This window comes from Podarcis muralis, chromosome 15 (genome assembly GCF_964188315.1).
Source record: "Podarcis muralis chromosome 15, rPodMur119.hap1.1, whole genome shotgun sequence".
NCBI lineage: Eukaryota > Metazoa > Chordata > Lepidosauria > Squamata > Lacertidae > Podarcis > Podarcis muralis.
In genome coordinates this window covers 22,833,305-22,853,552 of record NC_135669.1, presented here as the reverse complement: position 1 = coordinate 22,853,552, position 20,248 = coordinate 22,833,305, and the positions used below count along the sequence as shown (strand labels likewise).

At 45.5% G+C, this 20,248-nt stretch overlaps 1 protein-coding gene across 2 annotated transcripts in view; it reads right to left on the bottom strand.

Moving 5' to 3' along the window:
* Positions 1-20,248, bottom strand: part of GRIK4 (glutamate ionotropic receptor kainate type subunit 4) — a 475,610-nt gene that overhangs the window by 69,501 nt on the left and 385,861 nt on the right. Inside the window, exons 11-12 of one of the 2 annotated variants that reach the window (XM_028708037.2) lie at positions 10,411-10,518; positions 9,024-9,227 (exon numbers count right to left, since the gene is read on the bottom strand). In XM_028708037.2, coding sequence (XP_028563870.2) covers positions 9,024-9,227; positions 10,411-10,518 — 312 coding nt within the window. Of the gene's footprint in view, positions 1-9,023; positions 9,228-10,410; positions 10,519-20,248 lie in introns of those variants that run through there. The other variant, XR_013390818.1, reaches the window with a different exon arrangement.

Sequence of the window (20,248 nt, the reverse complement as noted above, 5' to 3'; positions counted from 1 at the left end):
CATCCCCCTTACTTACAGGGCTATGTGGCTTTTGCTACCCCTGCGAAAAAACTAAATAACCGTGGCCGACCTAGCGGCGGTTTGGTCACTTTTATTCCTATAGAGCAAGGGTACAGGGTGCGACAACTGCAGTGGATGAAGAGTAACAATTTTCAGATTTTACTTATCTCCAATAACACAGGAGGAGATTTTCTATGTTTCAACGTTTAGATGGGCCATTGGCCTGATCCAGCAGAGCTTTTCTGATCAGTCCAGGAGGATTGGGAATACTCCACCGCCTGATAACAATGAAAGCTCAGTAGGTTAGAGCATGCTGCTGATAACACCAAGGTTGCAGCTTCGAACCCTATATGGGGCAGCTGCATTGCAGGGGGTTGGCCTAGATGACCCTCAGGGTCCCTTCCAAGTCTACAATTCTATGATTCAATGAAATCCCCCTCCTCCAAAAACTGCTATCCACTCCAGGAGAAACCTGTCAGGTACTGGATACAGCCCTGCTCTCACCTCCACATTGCTCCATCACCAGCTTTACACACATATAGGAAAGGTCCAGCACATGGGGAATTCTGCATATGCCCTTTTCTTTATTAGGACGAGTGTTTCTAAGCTTCTTCTTCATTTCATTAGCTGCGATTGTTTTTCAGAATGTCTTTTTTAAAAATGCGTTGACACCTATTTATTGATATCACTTATGGGGTAATTTTAATTACAGCTATATTTTTAGAATTTTAATTTGTCAATTTCACTTGTTTCCAAAAACCTGCTGCAACGTTCACTAGCATCCGCTGCCAGCTCTATTTTCTGCTCCCTATCAACCGACAGCCATCACCCTCATCCAGAATTGTCTTTGCAAATGCTTCGAGGCATGATACAGAGGTCACATTTTTTCCACGGTGTCTGAAATATTTGCTGTCCATCAAAGATTAGGGCTTACACTTATAACTGTGTTGCATTTTATTTTTAATCTTAATTTGACAAAAACTTAATGCCAAAAACAGTAGCAAGCACAGCTCTAAACTGATTCTAGGCTGTGTGTCTCGCAAGTGTGTTTTTCGAAAGCAAAACCACTATCCCTGCCAGTTTCAGAGTTACAGTCCTTTTACTGCTGCTTCTTCACATGCACGTCTAGTGAGGTAGGAGTGGGGAAAAGATTTGACTCAGTTTGCATTTAAATGCAAACCTACCTGATTCACACTTCCTGAAGCAACAGGAGAACTGAAACACAGCCATCCTTTGAAATCCACACTCCTCCGAATTTTGCAATGCAGTTCAGCAGCCAAGGTATGTGCATAAAAATTCATACGCTGAGGTGAAGTGTGCACATGAAAATACATATATTAGTGAAAATAACATGCAAAGCTGCATTACTGCAAGGGAAACTGATTCGCTAAAATGTGTATATTGGGCAAAATTGCATCCCAACAAATATATTAGGAGAAAATTGCATCAGTATGCAGACAACCTTTTACAATGACTTCTTTAAAAATTGCAAACTGTTTGTGGAAATGTGGAGAATTTAAGACTGGGAAAATGAGAAGCTGAAATGGCAGGTTCACCCATCCCTAGTTGTAGAAAGGACAAAGCAAAACCCTCGTGTTGGAGAGAGAAGAAGAAGAAGAAGAAGAAGAAGAAGAAGAAGAAGAAGAAGAAGAAGAAGAAGAAGAAGAAGAGTTTGGATTTGATATCCCGCCTTTCACTCCCCTTCAGGAGTCTCAAAGCGGCTAACAATCTCCTTTCCCTTCCTCCCCCACAACAAACACTCTGTGAGGTGAGTGGGGCTGAGAGACTTCAAAGAAGTGTGACTGGCCCAAGGTCACCCAGCAGCTGCATGTGGAGGAGTGGAGACGCGAACCCGGTTACCCAGATTACGTGACTACCGCTCTTAACCACTACACCACACTGGCTCTCTCATAAGGGAGCCATCCAGAATGAAGCCAAAGCAGGTGAGATTTTTTTTTTTGCTCCCTCTCTCATAACATTAGAAACCCAATGGAGTTTATTGCCTTTATATCCCCCCTTCTTTCTCCACAGAGCTCAAGGTGGCGTACACAATTCTCCCCCTCATTTAATCCCTACAACAACCTTCTGAGGTAGCTTAGGCTGAGAGGTAGTGACTGGCCCAAGATCACCCAGAGAGCTTCATTGTGTGAAACAGGACCCTTAACTACCTAGGCCTTTGGTTTGATCCTGCAGGGCGCTGACATCCAAGGGGCAAGGAGTTTGTTGGGTTAGGAGCCAGGTATTAAAGCAGGCATGGGAGCTGCTACAGCTACCACTAAGCATGCCTGCCAAAGGAAGCAGGAGTGCAGCAAAGCTGGCCTGATGAAACATTGGCATTGTCTGGGGTGGGTGGGACAATGAGCTAAGGAAAACCTCTGTAGACCGCAACAAACACCCCAAGCAGAGACAGAGTTTGGAGGCGCTTAATGTTTAGCCCGGGGCACTGAAGTGCCTACAGCGATCCCAGATCCCTGCCCTCAACTGCTTAGTTTATAAAAATTCATATGGTTTCTATTTTCTGCTTGACGATGAATTTTAATCACATCAGGACTGCACAGGGGCACGCCGTGCCATACCCGGTTGATTATAATTAGACAAGTGAGCGAGACAGAGAACACATGTCTGGCTTACACAGAAACACACTTGTATCGCTGTCACCTTGTTCTCGTTCCCCACGCCCCACCCCTTTCCTTGGCTCCTTTGATGTCCCCCCCCGTGCTTCGCCATTAACCTAGATGAGGATTTCTCTTTGCAGAGACCCTCCTGGAGCGGCTTCCCCGCCCTGCCAATCACAGCAGGGCCCTCTCCTCCAAAAGGATGCATCTCCAGTCTGGTGGCGTTTGCCACAACAAGCAATAAATAACAACCAGGATGCATCCAAGGGTTGTTTGTAGCAAAGGCAGCAGCTTGCGCTCCAGCTAATTAAGTGACATGGCACTTGACAAAGCTGGTTTCTCGGCCCAGCTCTCTCTCTTCCTCCAAGATGAGTAATGGGCAGCAGGTAAATTGTAGCCGCTTTTCTGAGTCTCCTCCAAAGTGTCCTCCTCCCGGCTCCTCTGGGGTGGGAATGGCCAGGGGGCCCAGCCGCTGACGTCTCCTCCTGAGATGACGCGCGAAAAAGACATCTCTGAGCACGGCTGGGAGCTCACCGGCAAAGGGCGAAAATACAAATGTATCAGAATAAAAGGGTGCGCTGTCACAATGCCCTGGACATGCACTGGCTGGTGAGAGGATGTGTTTCACTTTTGGGGAAAAGAGCGAGAGGAGGAGAGCGTAAGGTCAATGGAAATAAAAGTAAAAATGAGCAAGCCCCCATTAAACTGAAAAGCTGAAACATACAGAGGATTAAGGTTTGGCTAGCCTTTCCTGAAAATATAAGTGGAGCTCTGCTGAATAGGTCCACTTAGGCCACATTTACGCGGTAAGTTGAAGCACTATGACACCATTTTAAAACGTCATGGATTCTCTTAAAGGATTCTGGGAGTTTTAGTTCCGTTTGGAGATCCCATACTCCCCTCCCAAAATTGCAGTTCTCAGGGTGGTTTAATAACCAAACCCTCTTCACAGAGAACTGTAGCATTGTGAGGGGAATATGGGTCTCCTAGCAACTCTCAGCACCCTTCACAAACTACAGATCCCAGAATTCTTTTTTGGGGGGGCATGACTGTTTAAGGGATGCGGGTGGCGCTGTGGGTTAAAGCACAGAGCCTAGGACTTGCTGATCAGAAGATCAGCGGTTCGAATTCCCACGACGGGGTGAGCTCCCGTTGCTTGGTCCCTGCTCCTTCCTGCCAACCTAGCAGTTTGAAAGCACATCAAAGTGCAAGTAGATAAATAGGTACCACTCTGGCGGGAAGGTAAATGGTGTTTCCGTGCACTGCTCTGGTTCGCCAGAAGCGGGTTAGTCATGCTGGCCACATGACCCGGAAGCTGTACGCTGGCTCCCTCAGCCAATAAAGCGAGATGAGCGCCGCAACCCCAGAGTTGGTCACGACTGGACCTAATGGTCAGGGGTCCCTTTACCTTTATGACTGTTTAAAGCTGCGCCAGAGTGCTTTAAGTTATGCTGTGAATGTGGCCTAAGTCACCCATTCTGATAAAGGTCAGCCAGGTCTCTCTGGGAACTGCACAAGCAGGCCATGAAAGTGATAGCCTCCCTGTCACTCCTGGACCCTGGGGTCTCACCCAGTCCAAAGTGGATCTACTCTGGCCACAGTGTGATATCATGGTGTTTGCTGCAGCACCTTCTTACTTACCCCTTCCTCCATCATGCTACATATCAAGGCAAGATGGGGCAGAGGGAAGGACCATAGCAGAGTGGCTGAGTGTTGGTTTGTCTGCAGAAGGTCCCAGGTTCCACCCCGACATCTCTGGGCACAGCCGGGGAAGGCTCCCCCCCAAAAAACCCTGGTCAGCTGCTGCCAGTCAGGGTAGAAAATACTGCGTCAGATGGAGCAAGAATCTGGGCTCACTGTCAGGCAACTTCTGGTATTCCTAAGGTGCTCTGGTGAATGCAGGGACAATGCCATAGATACCAGAGGAAGCATCTATTATTTACAGTGCGCTGCTTTTCTGGAGCAGTGCTGGACAAGTGCTGGGCAAGTCCACCCATCACTATCCTGTCTGCTCAAATGTGTGCTTGTTTGGCTTTGTGCAGATTTTAAATACTGCTACAATTGTTGACTGATGGTACAACGTAAGCCAAGGGGAAAGGGCAAGGAACGTATGCCTGAAGTGACAAGAGATTAAGCTATATCCCCCAAATAAAACACCTGCAAATTTGATGTTGGCAGCTCGGAAGCATTTACACCTCTCTGGAATGTAGGATTTCCTCTGGGCAACCTTGTGTCTGAGCGGCACCTTGCCTTCATCCCAAGCTAATACTGGGACTCTTGGCTGCGGGGAACAATATTGAGCCTTGCCCTGCTTTGCACCTCGTCATCTCCCTTCTCAGGGTCCTCTGTGCAATTTTTCTAGCCTGGAGGTCCTCAGACTGTGGCCCACAAATGAGCTTGAGTCAGGTGGCCTGCAGCGTGTCTGTCAATTTGTGATTGAAGATGGGAGATGGCACATCCGTTGCCCTAGATACTCACATTGATTTTTAGTTACATCTTTTTTTGCTGCAATTATTTTTATTGGCATTAATCTGAGGAATGTTCCCTCCTCCCAAAATGAGGGGAAACTGAATAGATGTTTTCTAAGCAAGGATCTCTTTTGCCACATAAGTTTATTTTGCTGCCCAACCAGAACGAAAGAGAGGAATATTCCCTCCCCCCACTGGACTTTCAAGACTAGCTCAGTGTTCGCCACTTGAAGTCTTTTATTCCATTCTAATTAGCAGGACATATGATTCACTGCCTCTCTTTTTCATGTCCTTACCCTCATAAAAACCTTATGAAGTGTGTATGTAATTAACCCTGCACTGTGGCAGCCCCACATCAAATTGTTTTCGCCTCAATTTTTGTTCACTTGGAATTTCTCTTTCAGGGAAGAAGAAGAAAATAAGATCACGACATCCATATTTGGGGTTTCATCTCAATGCTGTGACAGTTCGCCAGAAAGAGAATTGGATGAGCCAAGCATGAGTTGCTCAACAGAAGGTTCCTTATCACATTCAGTCATTTATCATATGGCCAAGCATGAGTGGCACCAGAGATGGGGGAGAAGTGCCCCCCAAACAATGAGCAACCCCCCCACTTGCCTACCTCCATTGCTGGACTCCTGTCTTTAACATATACTGCCATTTTTCTTTCAGAGAGTTTAATATGTGGGACACAACTCCCCCACCAGAAATATACTTTGCCCCTTCTGTGAGTCCCCAAAGTCCCCCCCCCCCTTATGTCACAAGAAACAACCAACAAAATGGTTCATCAGGACGTTCAGATGAGACCAGAGGAAGCTATTCTTCCTACAGTCCATAATTAATATGTATATTTTGCTATTTTTTTCTATGATCTGGTGATGGCTTAGATGGGTATATATATAAAAGGGGTGTGAGAGACATTAGGAATGCAAATAATTCAGTGGTATAAAAATGTCCTAAGTAAATGCATTCTTGGAAGATAAGCATTGGCTATTAACCAGGATAAGTAAATGGAACTTCCTTATACAGAGTCATTATACCTGTGAATATGAGATGCAGAGACACAGTTAAGAAAATTGCTACCACCAGGTCTGCATGTGAGCTTTGAGAGGCTTCTGACTGACTGCTTGGCTGACCTTTTAAATCCTCCCCACCCCCCAAGAATAACAAAGTCAACAATTAAACACAAGGTGGACCAACAAAGCCACAAGTGGAAGACTATACCCCACAAGTTCTGGGGGGGAATAAATAAAAAAATGTCCATATCAGAGATTTGAATTTAGGAATCCCCAAAACACTAAACTCTTGGGCATGGTATTCTGGTTCCCAGGTGTGAGGTATCTGAGGAATGCCCCTGACATATTCAGCATGGAGAGATACAGTTGTCTATATTTACAATGGATATGTTCCATCCATACAGCATTGGAGTCTAGTGCCGTTGCCTGAATGCCAGTCTCTCAGCCATGGTTATATGCCCCAGCCATCATGTCCAATTCTTAAGAGCAATGATAGTACACTGAATTGGGACATGAGTGCATTTCATTGCCAGTTGAACAGTGTGCATGTAGTATAATGGAACCAAGATTGAGGACTGTTCCAGAGAGGGCCACATTTTTGAATTCAGAAACTTTGCAACAGGGGAAAAAACCAATTACATAACAATATACACTGCATTGAAATGAACCTACAATCCTACTTTCTAATGTTTTCTTTTTGTGGATAATTTCTTCCTCAGTCCTTTGACTGAACTATTTGCAGATCTTCTCTCTAATGCATGAATCTGAGAACTAAAGTCAAACAGGATTGCTTCTATTGTTTGACTTACTTTGAATCGGGCACTGGAATGTACAAGCTATTTTTCAGCATTTTGCAATTTCCATCCTGGCAGCAGTCAACAGGAATCCAACAACACCCCCCTTATCTCCCCCTTCCCAAATATTTAACAGTGGCAGTGCTGGAAACAATGTCAGATCCAGCTTAGTAACCTTTTTTCACTTCCTGGAAAATTAACTCCCTGTATTTAAATATCTTGTCTCGGTGCCAACACAGATCAAAGCTCATCACAGCCCCTCCAACACTGTTTGTCCCCCTGCAACTGTTAGAACCTCTGAGGTGTCATTTGGCCAGGTGTCAATGGTCAGGTGCCATTTAAGCACTAAATGGTCCCTTGATCATCTTTAGCAGTTCTTGTGTTCTTGCCCATTGAACACCAGATCCCCATAACTGACAAACACAAATCCAATTCTTGGAGTGATTTTGAGGATTGCAGGAACGTATCCAAAACAATCACAATGGATCGTTTGACTTTTATCCACTCCTCATTTTTTTCAGCTCATGCTTCACCTTATCACACGCCTTCTCCTGATGCTCACAATAACAAACAATGGCTAAATAATTTGTTTCCAGGAAAAGGCAAGGTGAAAGCACTTATCGCTACAAAAAATCCATGACTACCACTTGTTCAGAGCATTGCCATTTCTTCCTTCCCCCCTTTTGTTTGAAGACATCACACTTTCCTTTATGACTGTTCCCTCTCGCTTCCTTGAAGAATAGCTGCAAACCTGTTTATCTATATAAAAATCTACACTGACAGCCCAAGGCATCAGCAAACACTCCAGCGTCGCTTGGCAGCAATAGAAAGCTGGCGGGCCAGCTGGTTTCTTTATAGCTTTTCATGAGAAAGGGCTTCTACTGGGTGAGGTTCCCTTTAAGATGTTACACCAACTCAGTACCATCAGAAGATAAAAAGAGCCTGGTTGGATCAGACCAAAAGTCTATCTCAGGAGCTGAGAATCTCAGGCCCAAGAGCTGAATGCGACCCTCCAGGGCTCTCTTTTCTGGCCCCTGGAACACTCCCAGATTATGTCCCTAGCTCTGAGTGTGTTTGCCTGGTTGGCATGCATTCTTGAACTTTGATCATGTCTCTTGCTTGTACGGACAGAGGATACAAAGGGTGGTGTGAGCATGTTACCTCAATTGACTTAGACTTTCTGATGTTTAATAAAGAAAGGCAGGAGGCAGTACTAGAATAACAAGTACTTCTGTACATTAGGGAGGAAACCAACTTGGTTTCGAATGCTTTTCAACCTACTCTTTCTCACTCAGCTCGGCTGGACCTATTTTGTGCAGAGACTTCACAGAATGTGTATAATTCATTTTGTTCAGCCAAGTTTTGGCCTCTCACATCTAAGAGCTGGAGTGTGATGTACACATTAAGGCCACCTTCACACCATGTATATTTAAAGCACTCTGATATCATTTAACAGGAACAGCTTCCCCCCAGGAATTCTGAGAGTTGAAGTTTATGAAGGATGCCATTCTGAGATTCCCAGCAACTCGTATTCAGAAGCATGATGCTTCTGTCAATGGATATAGAGCATAGTAGCTATTCATAGCCTTGTCCTCCATGAATTTGTCCAATCCTCTTCTAAAGCTATCCAAGTTGGTGGCCATCACTGCCAGTTGAGTTACTCTCTCAGAACTGAAATAATGTCAGTAGCCTCATGCCATGTATTATGATAATTATTTTTGTTGTTATTATGATACACATCTGTCCTGCCTTCCTGTCAGGGAAAATGCCCAAAGCACCAAACAAAACAAAACAAAACACACCAATAAAACATATAAAGGATACCATAAAATTAGTAATAAACAGCAAGCATAAATGCAAGTACCCGTTTTTATGTTGCAGATGGGAGATTTCACATCTGACTGATTTCCCACCAAAAATATCTCAGTACACAAAGGTAACTAGAATGCCTGGCAAGAGAGGCTCATCTAGAGTCCTTGTTCCTGACACTTTTCGATCTGCAAGGAAGATTTCTTTTGGGGAAAAGCTTTCAACATGAACAATCTCTGCATTTGCAGCCCTGAAGGTCATTCCATGCAATTCTGCTACACATGCAAATAAGCTCTCATTCATTAGCGTTAACCAACTCACCCGAGCAATCAACTCCCCCACCATGCCAGTCCAGCTTCCATTAGCCTCGGGGACGCCGTACACTCCATCACCAACCAGCTGGATCTTGTAGTTGAAGTGCAGGATCGCGGCCAGTTCTGCCAGCATGTCCATGCAGAAGCCTTCATATTGGTCGTTCCCTTCCAGCTCTTGGTGGTTTCCCTTGAGCATTAAGTAAGGGTTTTCCTGCATCGAAACTGGGCAGCTGTCATTCCCATCTTAGTCATGGAGTCGCAACAGCACTAGATTTAGCACAAATCGGAAAGCAGGGGCAGGTGATGTGATGGACTCCCCTGGGAATCACCAGGAAGGAAACAGTCTCTGGGAAAAGATTCTCCAGACTCTCTCCTCTTCCTTTCAAGCTCATCTGGGATGCAGCAATGGCAAACTAGATTCAAACTGGGAGATTCCGCACCCCCCTCCAGTCCCTCATGATTGGTGGACTGAAAACTATTTCATTCTGTTTAAGTGGCATCCATATCAGAAAATGGATTAGTAAGGGAAGCTTTGTCCCACTCCATCCACCAGTTGATTACCTTGGCAAGTATAGGGTGGAAGCCAGATGTGGCCTGTGGGCTGCCAGTTTCCTGAGTACAGTCTACTGGGAAGACGGTAGCCTTCTTCAACCAGGTGCCCTCCAGATGTTTTAGATGAGAACTCCCATTATCCCTGTCCATTGACCATCCTGGTTGGAACTGATGGGAGCTAAAGCCCAAAACATCTGGAGGGAATCAAGTTGGCATAGCCATCCCTGGAGTCTTTCAACTGGAAAATATTCAGTTAGAGCACAAAGTCTCTCTGACTCTGGGGTTGAGAAGAATATGGACAAAATATAGACCACAGATGGAGACTTCAAGTACTCCAGGAGATGAAGAATAGCTTAAGAAAACCAAAAAGCATTTGGCCATGGTGGAAGATGAGCAATGCAAGGAGTTATGAAAATGAGCACCTGCAAATATAAGCCTAGGTGACTCAAACTGTACCCATCTTAACCACCACAAGAAGTTTTAAATAGGCAGAAGAGGTGACCTACCCTCTCTATAGCCAAACTAGGTCTATAAGCAAACTGGCATGTGGAGAGAGGAATTTAAAATTGTGATGCATGCTCTCATTCTAACCCTCTCCCCAGCCACTTCTGAACTCCTCAAATATAGTTTCAATGTGATGTGTACCAATCTGAGTTTAATTGAGATGTCATAAATGATTTCTGGTGCTGCAGTTGGTGGTTTGACCATCTGTTTCTTCAGGGACTCAGCGTGCGACTCTTTTCATGGAATGGATGGGCATGTGGAATGGAAGGTTTGTATCTGGAGGTTGCCCCTAAGATGCCAGAGCAGAAAAGGAGGTCACCAAGACCCTCCACGCTTACCAGGATGGTGGTGACAATGAGCGTGGTGTTGAAGAGGCTCTCTGACACATTGGAAGAGAAGATCTGGTTATCCATGGTAAGGCCTTTGGTAACATGCCAGTGACCGATCTGTAGGAAAGAACAGCAGAGTCATTGACATTGACAGTGGGAATTGCTGCCATGTGGCTGCACTGACTGATAACAACTGGGCCACACCAAAATCATGTCAGAGAGAGAAAGAGAAAGAGAAAGAGAAAAAGAGAGAGGGAGAGAGAGGGAGAGAGGGAGAGGGAGAAATGAAGTGCCCTTTGGCTTTGGCAAACCCAATGAGGATCTGGGGAGGGGGTGAGCTAGTCTTGTCATGGGCCTGATTCCAAGGGGTCCACAGTAGGAGGAAGTGATGCTTAAAAACCCTTTATGAGCAGGATGCTGCATAGTGTCTGGGAGGCAGGTGACTTCAGGGCGAAAGTCCCCACAGACTAGAGATTGACACTATTAGTTCCTCCATTGAGAGCCACTGTAGCAGATTATCTCAACATGAAAACAAATATATATTTATCCCCTCCACTGCTCTGTTGCACCCTAGCGAAATGCTTTGAAGCAAAAGCACATTCTCTATGGTGCTCTTAGCCACTAATGACCCTGATCTCTCATCCTCTATTGTTGCTGCCTCAAGATTAATTAACCCTTTCCAAATGACACCGTTCAAGCTAATCAACCCAACTATCCAACAAGGAGTATAATCCGCCCCATCTAAGCTTCCATGCTATTCTTATTAAAACTAATTTACACTCTCTAGCGGCAATGGAATGGGGCCATAAATCCTCCCTGACACACTGGAAGTCTAGCTCTCCCCTTTGTGCAGCAGAAATATCACAAGATCAAGGAGATATTTGGGGTCCTGAGCTCCCAGCTTTTCCAGTCTGGATGGGAGTCACTTTTAAGATGGACTTTTCCCATACTGTGAATGCTAATCCTGTCTTCCTGCAGACCCAACTTTTTGGCAGGTCCCTAAGTAAGTATTTTAGTCAATCCAGGTAAACTGCTGAAGGGCTGAATTTGCTAGAGCAAAGCAAAATGCAGCTCAGCTCTTCTGCAAGTTTTGGTTGTGAGGTATGATAACTTTATTAAATCTTTGCCCCTGTATATCTCATATCTAAGATCTTCCAAGAAACTGGAAGCATGTGAAGTGGAGGTTAGAACTTCCATTGCCCACAGGTCTTTTTTTTTTTTGACACTTCTTGTGTCTTGGAAACTGACCTCCAATTATCTTGATGCATTTATGCTTCTGACACAATACACACAGATACTGGTAAAATGAGTTGTTTATGTCCCGTCCATGTTTTAGTGGTGCTCAAAAATCCATGCCTTTAATGCTCAGATGTTGGGTAAGTTTGGAGTTTCCAAACCACTGCACAGGTTTTTTGTAAGAGTTGATGGAGGGGACTCTGGATCCTTATTCTCCCACCCACCCAGAGAAATGCTGTTAACCCGTCATCTAACAAAGACTGCCAATTGTGTGTGTGTGTGTGTGTGTGTGTGTGTGTGTGTGTGTGTAAGCTTGCTAAGGTCTCCAACCTCAAGATCTGAAGCAGCATTTTTTTGTCCTTTGGCTACCAGCACCTGACAGTTCCCAAACCAGGTCAAAACAGAGACACCATTATTATTATTATTATTTGGGGGGGGTATTATCATGTCCTCTTATTATCAGTATTTATGATGTGGGAAAAGCTGAGCCCTTGGCTCACTTCCAGTGTCATCGCCTAAGAACCTAAGATCCTGCTGAATCAGGCCAATGACCCATCTAGTCCAGTCACACAGTGGCCTACCAGATGTTGGTAGAACACGAGACCTTAATATCAGGGTCGTGGGTTTGAGCCCCACGTTGGCTAGAAGATTCCTGCAGTGCAGGTGGTTGGTCTATGTCAGATGCGGATAGTGGTTGCTCATGAGTAACCAACCAGGACTCCAACCTGTCTTGTACAGGTTTTATTTGGTGCAAACTATTTACATTGCATAACCACAAAGTTCATGTCCGTCTTAGTCACTTGCAAAATCCGGGAGTGGCCCCTTCCGGCTTCTCCCCCAACATAAGAACTTAGGCACCCCAAACCTCCGCCTACCCTCTTTGCATTTCACCCCTCTGTGCAAGGTGGGTGGCAGAAGTGGTGTGTGTGCCTCCTGACCAGCTGGGCAAGAGGAGGCACTTGGGCTCTCAGCAGCATTTTCAAGCCCTCTCCTTGCTTGGCTGGCCCCTTCCCTCTCTGCTCCACTGGAGGTGTGGCTTTCCCCACCACTGGACGAGGAGCTGCTCCTCAGAAGCCTTGGAGGCTTTCTGTATTCCACTGCCTCCCTCCCCTGTTCCGATGGCAGTCCCCTGACAGATAGATAATACTTTATTCGGCTATAAGCCCACAAGGTAAAACCAATCAATAAATAAAACAGTCCCCTGACAGTCCAGATGGCCCTTGTGGTTCCTTCCAGTTCTATGGTTCTATGTCTGTAGGAAACCCTCAAGCAGGATTTGAGCACAAGAACACCCTCCCCTCCTGTGGTTTCCACTAACTGGCTTTTGGAAGGTTTACTGCCTCTGAATGTAGAGGCAGAGGATAGCCATTATGGCTAGTAGCCATCCCTAGCCTTCTCCTCCATGAATTGGCCTCACTCTCTTTTAAAGCCACCCAAGTTAGTGGCCAGCCCTGCCTGCTGTGGGAGCAAGTTCCACAGTTTAACTCTATGCACCGTGTGAAGAAGGACTTTCTTTTATCACTTTCTCCATGCAAGACATAATTTTATAAACGTCTATCATGTCACCCCGGCTCGCTTTTTCTCTAAACTAAAAAGTCCCAAATACCGCAAGCTTTCTTCAGAGCAGAGCTGCTCCATCCTCTTGATAACTTGTCATTTAGCACTCCTCTGAAAGTATGCTAACTCATCAAAGCCTCATCACCCCCTTGTGGGATGGCGAGGGCTTGCATTCCCTGGCAGATGGAGAAAGGACTTGCCCCTGGGACGCAACCGTTGGAGCAATTAAAGAATAGACCGCAAGCGGTCCTGGCGTCTCTTCAAAACTAGAAACTTGTCCTGCACCAACTGAATACCGGCTTGGATTGGCTGGTGCAAATCTCCTGACACAAATGCTCTTTAGCTGCTTGAAATCCCACTTCAGTTTAATGCAATAATCACTTTAAGTGGAATTTAAACTGGTTTAAGTGAGCATGTAATAGAAGTGTGGTCTGGTATAACTAGATTGGTATTGGCTACATGGGAGCAACATTTTCAGATAAAGTCTTAACACCCCCCCTTTTTAAAAAAAGAATAATAATAATACTTGCCTAGGTGTTTAATGAACAGACATGGTGAATGGCTGCAGGTCAGTGGTAGACCATCTACTTTGCATCTCCAGGTAGGGCTGGGAATTTTCCCTGCCTGAAACCCTGATGAGCTGCTGCCAGACAGTGCTGCCAGTACTGAACTAGATGGACCAATGGTCTGAACTCAGTAGAAGGCAGTGCCCTGTGTTCCTATGTGAGTCTTTAGATGGTTTCCTGTTTTTGGCCTCATGGGCTTCTTTCTCTGCTGTTTTATCCAGATGTTTTATTGACTGTTCTTTTTAAGCAATTCTTCTAATTGCTGTTATTAATGTGGTTCATTGCAAGACTTCTTGGGCATTTTTAAATATAATGAGGGGCTAATAATGAGCAGCCTGGCCACCCAGCTAAGTGAACATTTGCCCAGGGGGCATCCCAGCTCAGAGCCCATGCTCCTAACCACTATGCTCCACCAACTCTTCTCCTTGATAGTGATTGCCGACGCTCTCCATAGCACATCCTCCATTGCTCCCAGAGCAGCTATTTAGTATCAGATAAACTTTAATTCTGACAACTCTCTAGGTCGGTAATTTCTTCCTTTCCTGCTGGCATGCGGAAACTAATTGGCCACTGTCAGCGCTGCCTCTGACGCAGGAGTGGATGTGACCCTTGCCTGTGTGATGGTGCCAAGGCTAAGTACATCAATGTGTCAAGGTTATTCTGCCCCACACTGTGCTTACACAGACTTGGAGATGACTCTCTTGATGGCATGGTAATGGCACTAATTGGCTCCCACAGTCCTCTGTGCCTGAAGTGGGATACAACAGAGAACAAGAACACACCACATTGGCTCTCTCAGATGGTTGGGATATGGAGCAGGTTGCATATTACGGTCACTACATGAAAAGCTCTCCCCCCCCCCACTGAAAAGTTTGGGGCTGCTCCATCAATAGGTAGAGAGAGCTGCAGGGGATAAAAAGCTTACACGCTGTAAAACAGGAGACACCGCTTGATGTTCCCGACTGTTTTCCAACAAATGTTTATCTCGCCTGGCTAATTTTCTGTATTCCTAAGGAGAGTTAGCTGTTAAAGGAGCAATGAGGCCCAACAGGTTTTAACAGTAATCATAATCAGAACGTGCACCGTGGACGACAAAGGTGTGTTGTTCAGGAGCAACTAACACAATGAGACAAATGTGGGTTAAACCTGGCCACAATTTTGTTGGTTACAGCAGATCAGAGTTTGGTGCTGCATAGGGCAAGGATCCTGCTCTAGGGAAGCTCACTTGCTGGTTGGTATCTCTACCAGCCTGGCTGCCGGGCAATCTGGAGGGAGTTGCCAGGCAGTTAGAGCCACCATGGCACGGGTTGTTCCTGTGGGTCCTGCCAGAGGCCTGGTTGTGTGGCAGCTGGCTCCCTTCTCTCAAGCTGGAGCTGAGGCCTTAGAACACAGTGCTGGAGAAGGAGAGGGGACGTTAATAATTCCCCCCCCCCCCCATGCAGTTGTAATTGCTCCCCATCCCTTAAAGCTACTGCTTACTCCATAAAGCAAAATGAGTACCTGAATGTTTTGCCCTAAAGGGCAAATAGCAGTTTCACAGGATTTTCATCAGGAAAAGTGTGTGTGTTGTTGTGCATGTAAGGGTTAAACCGTCCTTTCTCCATGTTGCAGCACTGGCTGGATTTGGACCTGACCTACAGCTGCCACTAAACTTTTGCAAAGACAGCAGGAGATCCTATCATGGATTTCCAACTGTCATCTCTATCTTGGCCCTGACAAGAGAGAAAAGGAGGGAAGTTTCCAGCTACATCAGGAGTCAATGGTGGTCGCTCCTTGCCACCCTCCATGGGCAGCGAGGAGGTTCAGGCAGGGGAAAGACAGGATTTATGAGGCAAAATCCTGGCAATGTTCCCCAGTGGGGTCTGGGGAGCCCACAGCATCCTACTGTCCCATGGAAGCCCGTGTCTGCCAAATTGAAAGGCAGAGAACAGGATCCTGGACTAGATTGGTCTGATCCAGCAGGGCTGTTATCTTCTTAGATGCTGATTGCAATTCATTCATTTCATGAATCTGGAAAATGTGCACGCCCTTTCCATCAAATGTTCTCCTATGTGACTGATGTTGCTCAAGAATTCTAAGAACCGAAAAAATCAGTGCAGTTTCGAAATCAGGGGTTAAAATTCCCGAAATTTTGACAGGTTCAGTCTGCCATCTTGATTCAAAATGGTGCCCCATTATATCCAAACACAGATGAAAACATGCTCTTGGGAACCACAATGCCAAATTTGGTTACAATATCTTCAGAGGTGTCCAAATGCACAGCGAGCAAAACTTTCCAAAATACGTACTAGATTATTATAGTAACAGAATGATGCAATCAATGCCTATCTAATAATGGTGGTTATTATGCACCCTCCACATTCAGAGGTGGTGTGTCACTGCATAGCAGCAGCTGGGGAGCCACAACAGAAGAGGGCTGTTGGCTTCATGCACTGTTCATTGCCTTCCCAGTGGCATGTGGTTAGCTACCATGGGAAGCAAGATTGGGAACCAGATAGATGGTTAGTCTGACCCAGAAGGACTCTCATTATGTTCTGAAAAGACACCCCAACAGCCTTTGTTCCTATGGCTGCTGGCAGAGCAAAATGCCTCTCCTCTCACTTCTGTAGTCTCAAGACAACTAGCCTTTTGAGCAGAGTTTTTGTCAGGCAGGTAGCTGGGGAAGAAAGCACATAAGCCATCTATAGCCTTTGGTAAGTAGAGCCCTGTAAGGTTCTGATGACAGCTCTTTTCCCCCATCAAAGCTCCCAGCTTCCTCACAGCACAGCCCTCCACACACCATCCTGAGTAATGATTTGATAGCAAGAAGGGCTCCATGCACTCGCTTCTCCCAGCTAGGGTTGATACCAAGGAGAGATGACATGCTAAGTCCTCCATGCCCTCTAGACACCAAAGCACCATCTTCGATCTTCTGAGCCTGGAAGCAGCGCTGTGAACTGGCAGCCTTGAATATGCATGGATGGGGTGACTCAAAACAGGGCAGCTATTTTGCTTGAAATGAAGGTAAATTTGCTTTGTGCTCATGACACATTTATCATGATGGCTCCATCTCCTTCCCCAAAGGGGAAAAAAGCAATTATCATTCACTTCTGAATATCTTTGTCATTGCTAATGGGGGTGGGGGAGAAAGAAGATATTTTGGCACAAGAGACAGCAAGGCAACCAAGCAAGTGCCTTATTGTTGGTCCAAAGAGAAGGGATTAGAGTTATGTGCAAAAATACTAATATTTATGTGGCTGCAGAAAGATGGCAGCAAGCCTCAATCCACCTACATATACCGTATTTTTCGTCCCATAGGACGCACTTAGTTTTTTGTGGGGGAAATAAAGGGGGGGGGAAATCCCTTTATTTCCCGCCCAAAAGCAGGTCGGGGAAACCGAACCAGGTCGAGGAACAGCGGGATGGTGGCGCTGCGCCTCCCTGCTGTCCCCCGAGCTTGTGGGGCTGGCCGATGTTTGCCCGACACGAGGGGCGCTCTGCTTCAGGGTGCCAGGCTGCTATCCGCAGCGTGGGGAGCCCTGCGGGGAACTCCCGCAGGGCTGCCTAGGCTGCGGATGTGTTCCCGAAGCGCCGGGCACTCTGCTTTCAGGGCGCCCGACGCTCCGGGAAGCAGGCTGCTATCCGCAGCCTAGACATCCCTGCGGGACCTCCCGCAGGGCTGCCTAGGCTGCGGATGTCTTCCTGAAGCCTGCATTCGCCCCATAGGACGCACCCAGATTTCCCCTTCATTTTTGGAGGGGGAAAAGTGCGTCCTATAGGGCGAAAAATACGGTACATTTCCTGCACCAGGGTTCAGAAAAGGAACTTACAAACTTGGCCCTGTTCAATTCCCAGATGCACCTTGCTGCAAACAGAGGGCCTATCTCGTGTGGCTGGACAATTTACTCCTAAATATGCTCAACTAGTTTGGATTAAATAAAAATTGTGTTGGGACTTACTATGTTAATATATTAAATATTAAATCACTTAATGGTGTGGGCTGCTTTGGCCAACAGCACAGTGGAGGATGATGAAAAGCCTTAAGCGCTGCTAATTGGCTTGCTGGCTGAAATCTGCATCAGCTTCAAGGTTCACTGAATTTTCTATCAAAGCTGATGAGCAGGAAACCCAGGCAACTTAGGGAGAGCCAGAGAGATAACCCGTTGGGGGGCAAAACGGGGTCTGACCACCTCTGGAGAAGGCAGAAGTGGTGTTTTGAACCACAGCAGCCAGATAATTTGGCTCCTGGGAAGCAGACAACAGTTTCTCTTGTGGCAGGCTGGAATGGGTTTAGCCAAATAGTTCCTAATTACATCTACTTTAAAATAATAACAACATTGAAATTTCTCCCAGGGCTCACTCCAAAGGAGAAAAAGGAGGGATAATCAGCAGTGCTGTGGTCCATAATTTAAGATTGCTGTGAAGTTTTGACTCAAGGGTGGGGAAGAGAGGCTCTTTAACTCCTACAGAATTTACAGGTGCTTTTCTGCACAGTACTGAAGCATCGCCAACACAATTGAAGCCTCCATTGGACATAATTTTTGTAGTGGGTTGCCACATCCTCCGGTCTGGCTTTGGCAAAACCCTTCAGCTCACTGTTCCTTGCTTTTTTTAAAAAAAACCATTTAAAGTACTGTTTACACCTGAACTTGCTAGTTTGTATTATATGGCTTTTTGACATCCAGTGCCCCCTTTAAAATGTGTTTGGGGGTGTTATTGGGTTGTTTTTGTTTTTGTTTTGAATATGTATTTTGTGTTTCTATATAGTGATTTTATATTGTGAATCGCCCTGAGAGCTGTGGGTATAGGGTGGTATACAAATTTAACAATAAAATAAAATAAATAATAATTAACAGACTGCACGTTTCAGTGCTAGTCTGTTCTGTGTGTGTTGTCTCCAAATACAGAAGAAACAGTGAGTTAATTAAAAGGGTAGGTTGGAGCCTTGTCCCTGATATGCAGGTTTTCAATGAGTAGGAGGTTCTTGGTTGGAAACCATTAAACCATTTGACACGCACACCCCCAGCAGGTTTCTGGAGAGGTGTTCTGAACCAGATCATAGGGTGTTGGTTTGGACATGGTTCCAATTCTCTAGCTCTGCCACAGGTTCATTTGCTAGTCCATTATGTCTCCCCGAATTGTTTTAATCCTGTGGGGGGAAAGGATGTTGGACTAAACTGGTGGTGTTGCCTGGTTGGCACTGATACATGACAAGGCCTTTTCAGTGGTGGCTCCCCAGCTGCAGAATGGCTGTCCCCATCATTATTAACTTCCAGGAGGAATTTTCAAACATCCCTGTTGGGTGGCTGAAGATCCATGGATGGTAGTATATTCTAAATTGGAATTGCTTTTAGAATGTTTTCATCTGCAACTGCTTTGAAATGTTTTCAATTGTAAATTGTTTTTAGATTTTTTTTTTAAGCTGTCCTGGAATGTTTTTCATTGCTTTTTGTTTTTAAATTTTATATCAGTTTGCTGCCCTGGGCTCCTTGAGGAGATAGGGTGGAATATAAATTCAATCAATCAATCAATCAATCATTAATATTATTTATAGCTTTGTTCAGTGGGGCCCTTCCTGTGTCCTTAATGTGCGCTTAAAGCCAAACCCAACACATGACACTGCAGATGCACACAATTGGCTAGTCATGGCCTGGAGGGAGCGCACTATGTGCAGACTTGTCTGCAGCCACCCATATGTTTGTGCAAATAAGCAACTAGGCGACATTTGCCAAATCCCTCCCAACCCAATAGCACATGCAGCAAAGCTGTCAAGAGACAGCTTCAGGACACCAGGCAGCGGCTTTCAGCACCATGGATAGCTCTCCCATCCACTCCACATTTAAGATGATGTGCTGAGAATAGCGCTGCCATGTATATTTGTTCATTTTATGTTCTGCTCCATAGTAAGACTGTCTTAATAGTCTTTGACAGATTTACAGACCTTCATGCTGTAGATGGGTTTTAAAGAAAGGGTTATTAGTTGGAGTCTTTATCATTTCTTCCTTGGACCCATTTATTCTATTAAGGAAGAAATGATAAAGATTCCAATAACCCTTTCTTTAAAATCCATCTACAGCATGAAGGTCAGCAGGGAGCATATCATACACACCTTCTTGGGCAAGGAGGTCCACAACTGGAGTACCATCACCATGAAGGCTCTGTGTTTTTAGAGCCACCTGCCATGGTTTGGGGGTGTGGCGCATGCAAAATAGATTCCCTTGGATGTTCCTAACATGGCAGAAGGAGAATAAAGTAAGACAAAGGCACTGGGTTTGTGCTGTGTGACTTCTCCGTGTTATTTTAGAAGAACTCAACCACAAATGTTGTTCCCTGCCTCACTATTCTCTTCCTCACTTCCTTCTTGCCTCACTATTCTCGCTCCTCTATTATTTATCAGCTAACTGCATTATTTAACTCACAGTAACACATAACTGCATGGCAGAGAGCTCGTGTTTGCTCAGCACTTTGAATATGTAAAGCATTATAAGGTTGTTATTAATAATTTGATA